This window comes from Pleurodeles waltl, chromosome 5 (genome assembly GCF_031143425.1).
Source record: "Pleurodeles waltl isolate 20211129_DDA chromosome 5, aPleWal1.hap1.20221129, whole genome shotgun sequence".
In the NCBI taxonomy this organism is placed as follows: Eukaryota; Metazoa; Chordata; class Amphibia; order Caudata; family Salamandridae; genus Pleurodeles; species Pleurodeles waltl.
In genome coordinates, this window is record NC_090444.1 from 1,095,547,306 (window position 1) to 1,095,566,761 (window position 19,456).

At 41.4% G+C, this 19,456-nt stretch overlaps 1 protein-coding gene across 2 annotated transcripts in view; it reads left to right on the forward strand.

Annotated features, from left to right (window-relative positions):
• The window catches only part of SNX9 (sorting nexin 9), an 844,750-nt gene that overhangs the window by 376,393 nt on the left and 448,901 nt on the right, over positions 1-19,456 (forward strand). For both annotated transcript variants that reach the window (XM_069235304.1, XM_069235305.1), the window contains one exon: positions 16,556-16,640. In XM_069235304.1, the coding sequence (XP_069091405.1) occupies positions 16,556-16,640 (85 nt within the window). The remainder of the gene's footprint in view (positions 1-16,555; positions 16,641-19,456) is intronic.

A 19,456-nucleotide genomic window follows, 5' to 3' on the forward strand; every position in this document is an offset into this window, starting at 1 on the left:
TAATCTTCAATCCTGCCAAACGTCATCAAAAATCCGACTGTCCATCTTTGCCCTACGTGTCTATGTTAAATCAATTGGAGTGCAATTGTGTTTGCGACCTCCTTTTTTTCTTTGCACCTTCCTTGACCAAACGCCGCAAAACATTCAATCCTCCACCCCTGTAACGGGTGCAATAGGTCTGCAAAGTTTTGCAGAGGTTCTTTAAATAAGTTATTAGGGGGCAAAAACCTGAGGAATTCCTATCTTTGGGTAATCCTAATTACTGCTTGGCACCCCTCTCGATCTTCTTTCTAGGTTAGTTATTTTGGTAATCAGGAAGAATGTGTAATCATAAGAAGCAACACATTAGAGATGTGGCACTATTAGTGGCCTTGTGAGAGACATTTCAGAGTTGGGATAGGGTACTCTCCATTAGTTACGATGTGGTGTAGAAATTTTGACTGGTGTAAAGAACCAGAAAGGCTGGAATACAAATATAAGCTGGGTTGCCTTTGTAAATTTGAGAAGTTGTGGGTGCCTTGAGCAGCACACAGGCTAAGACTGTCATGAACAATCTTGTATGTGCTAATTTTGAGGATCCATGAGGGCTCAAGTGTTGAATCTGTGGATTTAAAAATAAGTCTGCAAACTGACACATTTGGATACCATTTAAGGAACAAAAATATATTGCATCCTCATTAAATATCTGACTAGTGCAGAGAGGGTCACCTGCTAGTTCTGTGATCAGAAATTATACATGAGGCAGAGAGATCCCTTCTCCTTTGGCACTTTTACCATGACATAGTACCACATACTCAAACAATCTATAAAACTAGATTCATGAATGTGCTGCTAGTTCTAATACGATTAAATAAGTTGACCTGAAGCATCATGTATATCATTTGTAGTTGCTGCTGCCGCCACATCAAGGCTCAGGTCATGGGCAATGTATTTGGTGTGTAAGGTATAGTTTGTATGGCTGTTGTGCGAGTTATGGGTTGCAGAGCTAGCCATAAGTGGTGATTTTCTTGCTGTGTAACCTTCATTTTACTTTAACTGTTGATGGGAAATTCCAAACAGGAGTAAGGTAAGCCACAACAAAGAGGGTTAGTGTATAGTTTGTGTTTATAAGTGGCATGGGAAGAAGCACGGGGACTTTCAAAACACCCCAATGTGATTACATGCAGTGGTCTATTATTTGCCTTCCAGGGCTCACCAGATATCGACACTGCCTCCAACTAACAAAGCACACTGCACAATTGGCTGTAGAGAAACCCCCTGCTAACGGAGGCTTTACTTTCCCTCCTGGCCAGCCACCCCGCCTTGCTGATCCCTCCCCATATCACACAAGCACAAGTCACGTGGGGTACCACTGCATTGCATGTACTGTAATATTGTACTTATCCTGATGCTGCAAACAGGCAGTAAGCAGACATACCACCACTGCCCGCCGCACAATACTTAGACTTTCTTCAAAGCTCATGGTTTGGTTGTTGTATTCCTTCAATGTGTGCCATGACATTATGTACCAATGATTGTATGTGTTGAGTCACAATACAACACACCAGCAATACTACTTTTGGCACATCGGTTTGATGAGTACACCTATTGTACCATACTACATAAAATCTCAATAAAGATGTTAAAAATAAAAAAGTGGCAGGGAAAGTAACGTGTTTCGACTCAATAGAGTCCTTTTCACACAAACTTTCTTGTGAGGTCCCGGCACAAATAAGGCAAAACAAATTAATTGATGATAGACAAGTGCAGCCTTCCATCGAAGTACCCAGGTGACTAAAAAGAACAAAAATACAATTATTTTGAATAGAAATTAAAACAGAGCAATCTGTCACAGTGTTATATACTGTGCATGTCCTAAATAAAAATGCAAAAATATGGACAATATGCAATCATAATGCCTTTTAAGACTGAAACATAAATCAAAGACTCCGATGGTCCTCTCAGTCAACATTCCCCTATCCTATGTGTGCTAGTCTGGACAACGGTAACCATACATTGACACAGTGAACTAAATGGGGCGTTCTTGCACATAACGCTCTAGTGGCATTACTGGTATCCCACTGTGTCTCCAATATCCTCCCTCATCAAGCATTATTTTCTGAAGACTTATACCCCAGACTTTATGCTACCCATTGTCCATACAACTGACCAACTAATTAAGTGAGTATAGGCACCATCCAGGCTACGTAACACCTTCTATACATCCAGTACTCGAAATTTGATGATAAATTTACTTTGGCTCCATTGCAATCTTATGTGTTAATCATGGATACTTTTAATGATAATAGAGATACTCTGCTGGAAGAATTATTTTAGACAGATGCGCGCAATGCTTTACCTCATGTACACAATCCCACACAGGAGGGTCTCAGAACCAAGTTTATCAAACTTGAACGCTTAAAGAAACAGGAACTTTCACAGTGGTGGGACTACACGATTTCGCAAAAATATATGGATAACAAACAAATCCCTAGGGGTCTGAGGGTTATCCTGTTCCCTTCATTTGACGATCTCGGCCCTGACCTATTAAAAGAATGGGAATAACTCCTCATAACATCGTCATTCAGTATGATGGACATTCTTATTCGTGATGCTAAGGCCAAAAGAGACAAACTATTACAGGATATAGCACTGCTTGAAAAGGATATCAATGGTATAGATTCACCTGATATCAAAGTAAAAAAACGTCAATATCCTCAGGGAGGTTCTACAAAAACATCAGCTATACATAAAAAATAAAAAACTTCGCAAACTCAGGAGAGATGATAATGATTATAAAAATGGGAGGGCTTTCACCTTTGCACGGAAATATGACCATGCCAAATTGTATTTCAATAGGGAGTCTACAACAACAAAAAAAGATCTTCCTTCTTCCAGTATTACGACTAGCGATACAGATCTGTCCAGTATTTCTAGTAGTGCTAGTGAGGATATGAGGGAACAAGCACAATTAACCCCCCCCACACATAGGTCACCTTTTTTATTAGAACTGGAGAGATATCGAAAGGGCCAAAAACAACTACAGAAGAGGGAGGAATTACCCACAAGACCATCAGGCGGGGTAAACACAAATCCAAACGCAAACAAAAGACAGGAGGGAGTCACCACACGTTCGACAACCCGCAATTCACAACAATGATTGGCGACTCTCCTTCGTTATCCTGAATCCTGACCAAACCAATATCCTCAAAAAAGGCCTAGGGTTTGTACCCACTGCACTACCTGATTTTACGCAACTCCATATCAGTCTATTCAAGTTCATACGCAAGTGTAAATTATACAAGTATTTCTATGACACTAATACCCCGTCTCAAGTTGCTAATGTTCTGTGCAATACCTCAAGTTCCATGTCTATTAAAGATGTTAAGGACATCCAAACTCTGCTGTCGATTGAACATAATGAGGGTTTTTTTATGTACATCTTATCCATAGTCAGTTGGACAATAGCTGACTCAAAATGATACACACAACAATCATGGAACCTTGTAATATACCATTCCTAATTTCACTAATCTGCGTGTGATTCTAAGATTAGAATGACTTGCAGGAGACACCACACATCTCCCTTCCTTTTTTTATACATAAATAAACAGCAATTTGATGCTAGAAGAATCATAGATATCTTTCTCCTAACTCAAAACAACTGTCAAAATATCTTAGCATTGTAACTGGCTGCCCCCACACTCTCCAGGGTTCACATCCATGACATGCAATTTGTTTCTTTTCTCAAAGACTCGTACATAGCACTGTTTAGAAATGATCTTCAAATGCAAACAGGAGTCAAACTGCACCAACACTTTCACCACATCTGTCACAACACTTGCACACGGAAGTTCATTCTTGTCAGCCAACTTGTTTATTTGAAACACAATTTCCTGGGAAACTTCCTCAACATCTCTTGTGGTATTTCTTTTTCTTTCCTGTTACGACAACATTTGTAAAAATGACCTTTTTTTCCACAGCCATTGCAATAGACACTCAAAGATGGACAACTACTTGCATTTGCTTTGTGAACACTAATGCCACACCTAAAACCACTCCCATGAATATGGTTGAATCTCTTTCTCTTTGACAACCTCCTAGTTTTGTTTTTTGTTTTTTACTTCACACACCAATTCTTCAACTTTTTCTGAACTTGTCACACTTTTATCCATACCTGAACTTAATTATGAAACAAATGCTCCACTCTCTTAGCCACCAAAATCACTTCCTCTAAGGGTGGCTCATCCTTCAACACAATTCTTCTATGATCGTGTCACTACTACATCTTAACACAAACTGATCTCAAATTCTTTCTTCTAACGTTGCATCAAACTTGCATGTGGCTACTAATTTTCCTAGACTCGTTCCACACTCTTCCACCTTTCCATCCTTTCCTTTTTTATGCCTTCCAAAATAATATCTCTCTATTATTGTGCTCACTCTGGGTAGGAAATGTCTATCCATTTTCAATAAACACATTTTCTACTCATTTACATTCCTTTGTTCTTCAGCATACAGATCTGGTATATTTTCCATGACTTCTTGCCCCTAACCCCCAAACAATACATCAATAAAGCATGCCCTCTTTAAGCACTTAACGTTAGCCCCTGCACTCTCATATAATAGTTGAACATCTTCTTCCAGTTTCTCCATGGAATCGTTGGTTCTCCTGGGCTACTTAAGAAAAATGGGAGTTGCGTAACATTTTGCATATTTTCAGTTATACTGAAACATAACCAAAACTACACGTGCAATTTTTTCTTCACACTTCACTGTTATCTCTTACAATGTGCCACACACTCAAAAAAAAAAAAACTGGTTTGTTAAACTTTAGGAAAAAACTTAACGTAACCAGCAATCACATACAATGTAATATCATTGAAGAGTTAAGTAACAGATACCACGTTTTGTAGAAAACCACTACCTATTTGGCAGTTCATATGTAAGTCTCTTATAATAATACGTGGCCATGTTAAAATGTGCTAATTCCCACTCAAATGACTCACTACCCACAGCATTGACTCGTCTCACTGTGGTGCGATATATTTAAGATGGGACTATCACTCACTCCATAAATGATAGGCTTAGGTTTGCCTGTCACCAAAATGCTAGCTGCCAGGCTCCATCCATCATTCTGTTTATAGTGTGCCAGTCACTGCTGTTTTCTAATTGACCCGGCAAATCCCATCAGCAAAGTACAGAGACAGCACATCTTTATCGCTGCTAGGTGACGTGGATGGCCAGTCAATCATAAATTTCTCTTGCCACAGCTAGTGTACATGTGTGATGCAGAATACTTCCAAAATGGGTTCTGTAACTTTGATGCAACGTGAGTTTCAATAGGCAGTTGCACCTGTTTCCACGCTTGCAGTCTCCTGGTACCAGCGTCAGTTTCTGTAAGCACTCGGGTACAACAGCCTATGTAGGTTGAGTGTTGGACCACAAATGCTTTCCGCATCTCTGAGCTTCATATGTAGGTCCTTTATTTTACTTTGGGTGCTTTTTTTCCCCCTAATGCTAAAGCTAAGGGTTTCCCCCGTACTCCTGCTTTTAAAGTGTCCCAAACCATCTCTACCAGGGCGGACCCCTGATTTATCCCCAAAAATTTGACTATCCAATTTCTCATATAGTCACAATATTCAGGATCCTTAAGAAGCCCTCTTTCAAAGGTCCACCTCCTAGCTTTATGCTCGAGACCATCTCAATCCAAGTCCAATACTAATGTGTTATGATCTGACAATCCGTGGAAATAGTTCCATGCTCGCATGCGTTAGCAGTTCAGGGGATGTCAGTAAATAATCAAGTCGAGCCAACTTCACATGAGGGGCCGAGAAATAAGTATATCCAGGATCGGGGTCGCATAACTTTACCCAAGCGTCCACCAATCCTAGCTCCTTCTGAATGCCAACCATTGCCTTGAATACGCGAGGCTTGTGCCCCTGTTATTTCTTAACTACAGGTGTTAATACATCCTGCAATCCATTCCAAGAGCCATTAAAATTAAAATCCCCACAAAGAATATACGGTGGAGACCATCCTGTTAGTTCTATTGCCAGGGTATCCATTACTACCGGATCGTCAGTGACTGCCCCATGTATAGAGCATAGAGTAAAACATCCTTTTCCATAGCAGCATTCTACGCTTGCCCATCTACCATTCCTGTCGGTCTTCTGTCGAGTAAATTTTAGTCTATTACTCCGATCCAATATTGCCACCACTTTAGTTTTAACCTCTTGTTCTGAGCAGACTATCATTCTCATACCAAGTGACCCTAAAATTCTACTATTCTTGTATTCCACATGTGTCTCTTGTAGGCAATAAATATCAGCCCTAAGAGTTTTTAAGTCTTCTGCAACTCTTCCTCTTTTTCGGTGGTCATTTAATCCGCAAATGTTAATTGAAGCTATTCAAAGTCTAGTCATTTTCTATTCTCCCCCCCGTCCCCAGTAGCTTTTCGATTGCTTTTCTACCTGGCTGAGTAGTATCTTGGGTATCTTAGATGTTCTTCCCTTCTCCGTTTCCTCCCTTGCCCTTGTATTTCTCGTAATTCTCTTTATCCCTTCCTTTCCCATTTTTTCTTTTTCTTTCCCCCCCATTTCCCCCTCCTCCCACGTCCCTCTTCCATCCCCATCCCCCACCCCACACCGCCCCACTCCACTCCCACCCTCCCCCCTCCTCCCCCCACTAGGACTGTTTGGGATCCCCCTCTCCCAGCCAGCCCCCCCCCATCCTGTTCAGCAATCAGACCACTGTTGGCCTGAATGTTGGTGTTGTGTAAATGTGAGCCGCCCGCCCACCCCCGAAATCATTTAACATTTAACATCTTTGGCCCCCGTCTTTGAGCCCCATCAGTTATTCTTTTGCTTGGATCTCTGATGTAAACACTCTTACTTTCCCATTCACTACCGTTTTTAGGCGTGCAGGGGCCATCAAATATGCTTCCCCTCCCTTGTCCAAAAATGGTTTAATTAGCTGTCAGAGCCGCCATCTGCGCTCAACAGTTGTTTGACAAAAATCAGGCCGAGTAAAAAAAAGTAACTCCTTCCACACTACGTGGGGTATTTGGACGAGCTTTGTCGAAAATTACCTGCCGTAACAAGTAATTACCAAAAAAGACCAGGATGGCTCTAGGATATTTAGGTTCGGCTGAGTGCCCTCCCTCCCGTCGAGTTGCCGGGAACCTATGAACACGCTGAATCTCATTTTCCCAGTCCCAGTGAGCTAATTCTGGGAAAGCCCCCCGTAAGAGTTTAATCATATAGGCCCGAATATCACTCCATTCCAACCCTTCGTCTATGCCCAAGAAACGTAGGTTATTTCTTCTCTGTCGATTCTCATAGTCTTCCAGCTTCCACATTATATCAGTCAGTTGGCCATCCAGCGTAACACACTGTTCTTTTAGGGTATCAACGTCCACTTCAACTGCCGTTTTCCTTTTGTCCACTGAGCACAGCTTCGTTTCGATTTCGGTACATTAATTTGCAAACTGTTCCTTGCAGACGCTTTGTAGCAACCCTTGCGCAGCGATTTTCGATCCTAGTCTCTGTTTGAAGTTCTTTAATTGAATTGTAGATCGATTGCAGCATCCCGGAATCAGCGCCAACTGTACATGCGCTACTTATCGGACCTCCTGTGCTTCCTTCCATATTGTTGTTAGCCATCTGTTGACCATCCATGGTAGGTATATCTGTTAGTCTAATGCCAGAGTAATCCCATTTAAGAGTCTTACTACCGCTTGATGTTGGGAAATTCAGTGCCTTCATGGGGGCCAGGCCGTGTTTTTGTGCACTTACGTTGCCGCCGCAGCTGCCGTACTGTGGGATCGTTGCTTGATGATATGTTTCCAGTCTCGGAGGACATACTGCTACTGGATTTGCTTACGCCATGCTCACCGCTACTAAGATCTGACTCCTCTGTCAGAGAGTAAAATTTATCCCCACTGTCTTTAGCCCAATCCGAAGGTTTCAGGCCTCTTTCCGTTTCCTTGTCTCCTCCCTTCAGTTTTGGCGGCATATATTGCACAGCTTCAGTGCCCAATGTAGCGGTTCTATTACTTGCAGCTTCTCCCCCAATTAGGGTCTCAGACCGCTGCGCTTGGAGCCCCTCTTTACTGATGGAGGAACCCCTCTCCTTTCTTCTTGTTACCACACTGCTATCCAGGGCCCCGATAGACCGTCACCGCCTTGTGCAGTTCTTATAAGGGGTTCCTTGATTTCGGGGAGAATCTTATCGCTATAGGTACCCAAGGGTATATAGACTAACTATTTCCGAGAGGGGGGATTGCACGTGCAGTGCAGCTTTCTTGTGCCCCCCTGCAAGAAAAGACGTGATACTAGACTGACTTTTGTCTTTCCCCCTAACCTCCAATAGGTGAGTAAAGTGGTCGTCAAGGCCAGTAGAATTTTTCCCAGTTGGTAAGGAAATGCTCTCACAAATCCAGCTAATCCTATTACTGCTGCTATCACGTCTTGTATCACCCTTTTGATAGCACACCTTACAGGCTGGTAAGAAGTGCAAGGGTAGTCAGCTGTTCCAAACTGTGTGACAGATAACATTGGAGCTGCCAAACATTCATTAAATTGTAGCCATTGGCCTTAAAAAGAGCACTTTGCAGCTTGAAACCTGGTACTTCATCTGCAATCCCCACACCCCTAAATCAATTCCATTAAGGCACCTCGCACCTAGTGTCTTGCCTTGTCTATGGCCCAGCAAGTCAAACACTTCCCTTCCCTCCCCCCTCTTACTTGGGTTCGTAGGTGCTGGGGAAGGGACGGAGCAGCAAGAACATCCTCCCTTATAGCGCTCCCCCATCTGAATCCAGCGTCCGGGGGTAGAGACACGTGCGTGATCCCAGCGTTATGATCACCGTTGCGGTAGGCATCTGTCGGAGCACACCGCTCCTTAAAATTCTTCTTGGTCCTGTGTACGCGGGGCCTCTGCCGCTACCATAATCCGCCTTGGTTCGCGGAACGCGCCAAAAGAAGCTAGCGAGAAGACGACGGGGAGAGCAGCTTCTCTCCGGCTGCTCCGCGTCCTGCATGCTCCAAACTGACTGACTGACGGCGGAATCCGGGGTAGGCGGGGCCAACGAGCCTCGGCTACACACTACACAGCAACCATCTTGCTCCCCGCACAGACCACAACTGCTTTCCAACTGAAGATGCTCAAACACTGCCACGAATCTTGAAGGCCTCATGTGACATCACTAGCTTCAGACAATACTCTTCTTTGTGGCCCACTTCTGAGCCCCTCCGCTTCCTTCAATGTGATCCGCTTGCTGAGGTCGACATTAAGGAGCACTTCAGCAACATCTGCTTGCTATGAATCATCAAAAGGCCATTCCTTCTCTCCGTAAGTCACCTGAATTTGACTTTTCACCTCCTTCACTGTCGTCCTTCATTATTCTTTGATCTCCATGTAGAGGTGTACCTGTATCCTTCATTGCCAGGGTAATGTTTGAAAGACAGAGTCTTCCACATCCAGGTAGGAAAAATCACAGAGGCGTATTTCTGTACACCTCGTCCATAGTCAGTTGGACAATAACTGACTCAGAATGATACACACATCCCAGTCTTGGCACCTTGTAATATAACATTCCTAATTCCACTAATCTGCATGTGATTCTAAATTTAGAACTACAAGCAGGAGACACCACAAGGGTCCTCTATGAAAATGTAAAAAACACGAGAACCGAATTGCTTTATTATCACCTATGCCATTCAGTCAGTTGAATTGCGGAACATCTTAAGAAAATATTGGGGTATTTTACAGCAAGCAAATTATTGACAGGAGTAATTGCACCTAGCCCTTTTACTATGTACAGGAAGAGTGCTTAGCTATGGGATAGATTGGTACACAGCTATCTAAACCCTGCGTAAACCTCATGACTGCGCATAACCCCTGGTTTGTATTTCTGTGGTGGGTGTAAAGCATGCAAGTATAGTAAAGTTAAGGAACTATTTACAGCAAACTAACAAGAAACGTATTATTCACAAACATATCACCTGTATAACTGAATTTGTTGTATGTGTTATAATGTGTATTTGCAATATGTGGTATATTGGCAGAACCACTTTTCCCATAAAGAAACGTATGCGTGCTATTGCTATCAAAGACGTGCTACAGCACAGTGTGACATTTTAACAAGGTACACAGTGGCGACTGGAAAACATGGGGATATTTCAGAATTGATTAAATTCCAAAATACCAGATAGGGCACAATGGAATTCTCGTGCTTCATAGAATGAAGTCCAGATATATCTTAGAGGCTGGGTGTTTTGGCATCGAAAGGAATGAATTTAGAAGAACAACTACATGTGTCACCAAGTTACAGCAGTTAGTTTAAATCTACATGATGTATTTATATTAATATTTGACAACTAAGTTTTCATTGTCGGTTTTAGGTTATTTATTGGGAGGTTTTGTTACACTTTTGTATAATGCATGGAATAGAATATTAAGAGAACAAGAATATGAAATATGGAATCAAGTGAAGAATCATGGAGAGTAACTTTTAAATTGAAAACTATATATATTATTGATATTTTCCTGGATAGCTACAACAGCATACCCTTAATAAAAGACATATCGACCTTCTGTAAAACACTGAGAAATTATGGAGTGCATATTTTGTAACTAAGATTTTTTCATCACACCTTGATTAGAGGCTATCTATCTTACTGAGTATGGCTACTATAGCCTGGATGGTGAAGATAAATACAAGGTGGTTGATGCTTACAAATCGCACATCTGAAACACGAAGCAACAAAGTTAATGTGGACGAGGCAAAGTCATGAGGAGGGTGCCAGCCTGGTGTAGATACCCAACCACCATGGGTATCGAAGTGCACAGACCAAAGAAGGATAGCAAGATACCTCCTCTGTGCCGTGCTGTATAGACAAAATGGAAACAAAACAGAACCAGGGCACTCCGAGTAATGAGTCCAAAATGAAGAAAGATGCAGATTTCTTTATTTCCTTAGGTTGAGAAACATCAAACATCAATGTTCAGAAACAGCCACCACGTGTTTCGTCCACACAGACTTTTTCAAGGCTGAAATAAGGGAAAGATGGTATCTCTTACAAATAACAAAAAACACTAACTAATATGTACAAGTTACCTCAAAAAAACACAGACTGGTTGATTAACCGTGAGAATAGAAGGAACATATTTCAGAGGTGTATAGCCATTAAGAGTGCCGAAAAGTCTAAGAAAGAGATACTCTCATGCTAGTTTGTGCTGTAAAAATATTAGTGTATAACCACAGAAAGTGCAGATGAAAGATCGACGAAAAAGTGAGAAAAATATATATATATACACTGGGTGGTTAGAGTCTAAGGAAAACCATGTGAAAACTACGTAGATGTAGGGAATAGTAAAGAGTGAAGATAGACTAAATTAGCGCTGAAAGGACACCTTGCCATAATGCCCAAAAAAGTATCCAGATCCACCACTGCACAGAGTATGTGTGCAGAAAGGCCTATGGTGGAAATCAGAAATGGTCCCCCAAAGGATGTTAAAAAAGTAGGCAACAGATGCCCACAGTGTGTATATAGTTTCTTGTAAACAAAAAGCATGCTAGAGGGTATTCCGTGCACGCGAGGGAAAGAGACTATCTCAATCGTACCATAAAGATGGTTGAGAACGGTATATCCAATGTTGTCCCTTAATGAACAGGAAACGGAGGTCCTCTATGGTGAAAGGACTGTGCACATCAAACATCCGGTAATTAAAGGATGGTGTATTTATGGGGCCCTGATAAGCCCACACCTATAGGACAAAATAACAAAGAAAAAATTAAAGCACATACGGGGAGCCCACCAAATGAACAAAAAGTCAAGCAGGAGGATTATCTTGCGAGAACGGATGACCAAAATTGCACTGAAAGTGCACACATCAGGCCAAGGACGTGTAAATAATATAAAGGTATATTGTTATAAAAATTGCCATGTCTTAAGATTTTGACGCGCATTGAGTAAAGCCGCAAAAACAAGATAGACTATATATATGAAAAAGACTCCATGACCGGTAGTCCTAACTTATGGCTACAGGCTCTCAAAAGGAGAAATACCCTGATTGGTACCAAGCAATTAACGTGTAGCCCAAGAGCTACAAGGAAATTATCGTTAAATATCATAACAGAATGTGCTTAAAAATGTAAATATCCCCTATAGTTTGAGCCTACCTAGACACCTTGCATGCCATGATGATACATAGAAAATGTAAGAGCATAGTAACGTGTTTTATTAAGGAGAAATTATGCCAACAAAAAAAAAAAAAACCACAACCAAAGTTATCCCCGTAAGTATACCCAAATCGTATGTCAAAAGAAGGCTGTATTATCCGGTCCGTAAACAAAGAGCACTCCTGCGTGCACAAAAACAGACCGGCAAACCAATGTCCCTTACCTGACCTCTCCCGGTCCCGAGAGGCAGGGAAAACTGTCAGTAACGGCGTGCGCGTAGTCCCAGCGAGTAAATAACGAACGCCGCGCCAAGCCTCAAACTCATGTATGTTATGGCCACTAGGCATAGAGAAAGGACTACGTTAGGAAGTGCATCAGATGATAAATAAAGAGCCTATGCGGCAAAAACGGGGCACCATTTTGGGCATATTTACTATTATATTAAAAGAGAATCTGATCGTAACATGAAGGTACACAACGGGCTAAAAGAGTGGTTAGGTTAGTATCAAAGCTCTTGTCTCTGAATGCTGAGACAAAAAAAAAGGGGGTGGGGGACCAGCTGATATTTATGAGCAAAAAGGGAAAGAGGAGAGTGTGTGTAAAGAAAAAGGGGACAAAACATGCAATCGGTAGAGTCCCAAACAGGAAAGGAAACCATATGAGCAAAGGAAAAAAGAACAGACAAATATGCAACAAATGTGTCCACATACAATTACAGTTATATACTTGGAAAATCGGAATATATCCAAGAATATATAGAAATAGAGCATATTCCCTTCATCTTAATATTATGGCGTATATAATGGGCGGCCCAAATGGCTAGCCTTGTTTAGGTATAAATTTGTGACAAGATAATTGTACATGTAACAGGCCAAAAAACAGGACATTTAACAATCATATATGTTATAACAAAGTGTTATTAGGTATAATGTACTTCAAACTCTATGCAAGGGGTTTCATCACAGATCAAAGTGCATATTCAAAACAAGTGGATGTGCAACATCCATCAAGGCACAGGATGTACATGAGAAAGAAAGAAGGGGGGGAGAGCAGACATTTAAAGAAAAACATGTAGATCCTTATGAATATTCAGGCCCATTTCCACAGCCCGTAGTTTGATAATCCATTTGCTTTCAAGGCGTCTCAAGGCCAAAGTCCTGTTACCCCCTCGCGGTGTTTTGCTTAATGAGTCAATTCCGTGAATAGCAATATCCACAACTTCTCTACATCCATGCACCTCATTATAGTGTGTTGCAAAAGGGTAGTTAATATTGGATGACCGAATAGCTCGCAGATGTTCCTGTATTCTCTCTTTTAGCGGTCGTATAGTACTTCCAACATATACGAGCCCACAGATGGAAACAATACAATACACAACAAAACTTGTATTACAGTTGATAAAATGTTTGATTTTGTGTGTAATAGGTGTGTTGTATTGAAAACTCACTATGTTGTCCTTAATGTAGCCACAGATGTTACAATGGCCACATCTGAATGTTTCTGGTTGAGGTTTGGGCAGCCAGGTGTCTTTACTAACAGGTGGCAAGAAGCTGTGGCATAAACGGTCACGTAAGGTTGTTCCTCTCTTGTAAGTGATACTTGGCAGGGATGTGGAATTCCTATCACCCGACGCATCTTGTTTGGGGTCAAGGGCAACAAGTTTTTATGTTTACTTTGTCCTTGGGACAAGTAGGCCCAACCCTCTGCAGCACAAACCCTTTGGCTGCCTGTTTACAGAGAGTGGAACTCTCTACAGTTGAGGTAATGTGTTTCCAAAAGATAATGCTGTTCAAACTTGTATTTATGGTTCATTATTTGAAAACCTTCATTATTAGGGTGAGTGCTGTAAATAAATGTTTTAAGGTCACACTTCACTACTGACGTTGGTTCCAGAACAAATAAAAAAAACGTGTATACACATGTTTGAAAAGTTTAGGCTATGAGGCTAAGTATAATGCTCCCAGAATGCTCTCTGATTAGATGCAAATGAGGTGTCATTTAGTAAAATGTTTTGATACATGCTAGTATTTCCCAAAAATATTTCTAATGGAAAATCAGTGTAACCATTTTCAACACGATTATGGGAAGCATGAAAATAAACAAACACTGACAAAGCCAACTGATCTGACATATTTTTATAAGTCTTTTAGTTTCATCAATGCGTGTCTTGTTTTGACATGGCTTTTGTAACACTTTATTGTTGTGGGAGCTACCAGGCCCTCAACATTGTAACAAATACTGGCAAAAAAAAAAAAAAAAGGTTTTTGAACTCTAAAAGCACACGTTGCCACCAGTGGCATAACAAAGGCCCTGCAGCCGCCCTCCAGGGGGCCCCTTCAGCACAGCACCTGCCATGAGTGAGTCTGGAGAGGGGGCTCCTCCATGTTCTTTGCAAAGGGGCACCCTCCAGTTTCGTACGTCACTGATTGCCTTTGTAGTTCCTGACACTGAACAAAACTACTTTGTGTGCCAATATGCTCCTTGTGGAAGAGCAGAATGCGATCGCTCACAGTAAAGCCAGCCGAAAGAGAGAGAAATAGAAGTTTAATAAAAACAAAATGTCTTTGTTAACACCAGACCTAATTAGGGACCAAGACCCACATGTAGGTATCTTTTTGCATGTCACAAACAGCGACTTTCGCTGCTTGCGACGTGCAAAAAGCACATTGCGATGCAGAAACCCAGTTTTGCGATTCAGTAACCTGGTTACCGAATCGCAAAACGGGTTTGCGACTCGCAATTAGGAAGGGGTGTTCCCTTCTTAACTGCGACTCGCAGTGCAATGTAGGATTGTTTTGTGACCGCGAACGCGGGCGCAAACCAATCGCAGTTTGCGCCCATTTCAAATGGGTGCTAACAATTTCGCAAAAGGGAAGGGGTCTCCATGGGACCCCTTCCCCATTGTGAATGTCACTGTAAAAAAAAAAATTCAGAGCAGGACCACTGCCTGCTCTGAAAAAATGAAACAAAAACGTTTAATTTTTCGTTTTTGTAATGCATCTCGTTTTCCTTTAAGGAAGCAGTCACAGACATGGTGGTCTGCTGTCTCCAGCAGGCCACCATCCCTGTGAGGGCCGCTATTCGCAAGGGGGTCGCAAATTGCAACCCACCTCATGATTATTCACTAGGTGGGCATTTGCGAAGGGCTTGCGAATCACAGATGGTGTCAGGGACACCATCCTACATTCGGATTTGTGACTCGCAAATTGCGAGTCACTCTGACTCGCAATTTGCGGGTCGCAAATCTAAACCTACCTACATGTGGCCCCAAATTCTTAAAGAAAGTCACAAAAGTGCACCCATGGTATATGTCGTACCCCTATAAAATATTTGTGAACTGTATTTTAGCATGGGTAAATACGCATGTGTAGATTTGCTCATGTGAAAATCTATTGAGCATTTGCAAGTTCATTTTCCCTCCGGCCACTTTCTTCCCAACCCTGGAAGAAGTTCTAATTCTGCCATTGTCAGGAGTAAATGTCCAACCTTTCTTATTATGGGAAAATATTAGAGAGAAGCTGGTGAAAATCTTTAAAACATGCAGGTTAGTAGGTTTGCAGACTCAAAGGCATTCCAGCCCTGGAACTATTGCTTGCTGCTTCCTCCAGCCCCAGTATGCAGATCTACAGAAAGGTGGCAAAATAAGGAAATTGCTACAGTAGGGATTGAAACTGCAAGTATTCAAGCCCTACTATGGTAGTAGCCTTGGCATAATCAGAGAGGCTATTATCAGAGCTCTTACATAATGAGATTGCTGCCATAATTTGTCGCCACACTACATGGCACCAAAGGGACAAGTAGATCTTTTTACAGGACAAGTAGATTTGAGAAGCAACCTGTCCCCTGGACAAGTAGATATTTTAATAAATTCCACACCCCTGGAGCTACAATTTGTTACGACCCTCAGAAATTTGCTATCTTGGATACTTTACCTGAAATTTGGTCAATGCTTGCTTGCACTTGGCATGTAATGTGGAGCTACCGGATGTACCGTTTCTGAACAGTCGTGTTCCAGTACTGAAATGACTACTGTCATTTTCAGGTCAAGGTATTCTGCTCGAGGTGGTTGGTATATATGGTGGCCATTACGGTCATTAGTTCAATTTCAGGCCCCTTCCAAATTAGAAAAACATTATCAGTGTATCGTAGCGAAACTAGGATGTTATTGGTGAGTTGCTTCAGTTCGGTTGACCATAGCACCTGCTTCTCCCACCAGCCCATGGCACAAATATGTATATATATATCTGTGAAGAGTGCAGAAAATATGTCAAAGTCTCTGTGTAAGGTAAGAGCTGTCATTGATAAAGGTTTGGGAGCTCTAGTATTGTACACTAGAGATAAGGTAGAGGTACATTGCTTTTAACATGTGGTCTGTTTCGTTACCATTAGATTCCCTGGATTTGCAAAACCTGGCATGGAGCAATATCTCTTGACAAAACAGCTTGCGAAATCCAAAGAAAAAATCCCCATCATTGTAAGTTTTTTCAAACTTGTGTTTTTTTTGCTTATTCTTTGCCTTTAAGTGTGTCTGCAATAATGTTTGTGAACATCCCTGTATTGCCTTCAATGGTGATATTCAAATGTTTGAAGGTAAGCTTTGATATAAAACTACATTGTGCAGGGCTTCTAATGAAACCTTTAAGTATTATTTTTCCTACACACCGCCCGCTGGCTGTATTTTTCACTCTGGCTTGACAGCTGTCAAGCCTGGACTCATATGCTAATAGGAAAAATAGTTTTAAGAAGTAATACTGGGAAAGAGGCTTTGGGTCTTCTTACGTGTTAATTACCTTGAATAAAATACTTGGCTGGCCAGAAAGTTGTCCGTGTCCGGTGAAAGAGACTGCTTGTATTATACTTTTGCCTTCAGAAGAATGTTTATGTTCAGCTCAGAAGGACTAAGTTGTTTGTGATGAAACGTCAATGATAAAGGCTAATGGCCTGGTCTGTTTGATATGAAAGGATAGGACAAAGAGAGTAGGGCTAACCTATTTATTATGAAAAAGCTTTTTTTTAAGTCAGTAGGTATTTAAAGGGTGCATTTCTGTTAATGGCTGTAGGCAGGTGGTTTGTTACATGGAATCTCATAGATTTCCACAGATGGCAAACCATTTAGTGTTGGTTCCCCCTTGACAATTGCTTTGGGGTCGAAGATTTGTGATAATCATTGTCATACCCTGTTGATATGGGTTGTATATTGTTTTGTCAGCTGTAATTTTGTACTTATATGTAAATTGATAACTGTATGCCTGATACTTGCCAGTTTAGGCATACTGTTGTAGAGCCTGAGTAGGTTTCTGTGACAAGAAAAATAAAAACCGCTAAAGGCTTGTTTGGTTCATTCGGCAAAGTTATGTTCGATGCAACAGATCTAAATTGTTTGTTGGGAAATGTTACAACAAAGAATTTAGGCCTTACATATTTATTGTGAAAAACATTTCCTATTCCTTTGAGTGGATTGGTATTACACTCTATTAAAGGCTGCACTGTGTTACATAGAAACTCAGATTACTGTAGTAGCCAAGAGGTTTGGTGTTGGCATCAACCTCTAAAAATCCCCTGAGGTAGACCATTTGCAATATGATAATCCTTGTTAACCACTCTGTTTTGCCTGGTGTAATTTTGTACATATTTGTAATTTTATGACTGTGTGCCTGATGCTCACCTTGTGGAAAAGCTTATGCGCAACGCAGTAGGACTAAGTTGAATACGGTGACAAGTCAACAATAAGAGCTAGAGGCCTGCATGGTTTACTGAAAAATGATATTTCAGATGCTATAGGTGTCATCTGTTTAAGTTGTGACAAAGGCTGTAAGTCTGACTTGTTTATTGTGAAAAGCATAAGCTCAAGCCATAGACCTTTAAGGAACATTGTTATTATACTGTGCTAAAACCTGTAGACATTTATTGTGTTGCATGGTATTTTACAGATAACTGTAATATACAATATGTTTGGTTTTGGTCAACACCCCCTCTCCCTGACAAACCTTTGGGGTAAATGATTTGCAGTGGGATATCCTCTTGGGAGGATATCACAGGTTTAGTTGTCTGCCAGCCTCTTTTAATAACAAAACACATATTAATAGCTAAGTACATACATAAAAGTGGAGAGGTTTTGGGTCAGCTCTTTCCTGCATTGGACTGTTTGAATGTGATTCACATTTTGCTTCCACCCTTGACAGCATATGTGATGGGCCTATGTGGAAACCGAATTTGGGTATTGACTCTGTTGTCCTTTGACAGGCAGCATTTTGCTTGGTCACATGCCCACATCTGCCTGAAAATGGATGTGCATCAGTGCCAGGGCTGGTGGGTCAGCACTGATAGTTTTAAATTTCTTGTATGACATGCCCCTTGAATTTCTTTTCTTCTCTTCATTGATAATTTAGGGCATCATGCAGCAACCCAGCTAGTACTACCAGGCCACTTGCTAGGTGTTCATTTCATCTGCAGGCTGCACCTGTTCTGCTCTACCTCCGATTAAGAGAAGATGAGAGGAATGAACAGGAATGCCAAGAAAGCAGCATTCTTAGTCTGAATAATTTATGAAGGCACTTCTCAAGTTTCATGCACAGAGAAAATAATGTGGGCTTTTATTTCAAAGGCAGTAACACAAGTGCAATTCTGAAAATAATCACAGCAGTGAAGTAATAAAAATCACAGAACTCAACAATGGTAGTTATTGTGTGTGTGTGTGTGTGTGTATATATATATATATATATATATATATATATATATATATATATATAGTGTGTGACTACGTATTCACACATGCACAACGCAGAGTCAAAATTAAGAAAGCATCACCATGGAGCTTGACCTCAACATCATCTCTTTGTCTGCCAGCTTCAAGTTGTGGAACCTGGATGACAGTAAAGAGAGAGAACTACCCACAATGGGATTCTGAGCAAGTCGTCCCTCCTCAGAATGAGTTCCTTCTATTTTCACCCATCAAGCTTCCTCTCCTTATATCATTTAAACAACCTGGAGAGGAGAATTCTAGAAACCCCCCTTCCATAGAATAAGTTGTTTTTCAATCGTTGGCCGCCCCAGGTCAGTGTTGAAAAGGAACATGCTAGAGACTGGCCAATTCTCACAGTGTTTTACCAAGACCAAGCTTTTCTCTGCCTTACCATAAACATTCTCAGCCTGGTACATTTTATCACTGATACTACCTCATGTTATGTGCCCATCCTCTGTGAGAAAGAGTGAAAACACATAGCACAAGCTGTGCATGGAATATTACCTGCACATCCAATACCATGGTGTGTAATTTTCAAGGTGGCTGCC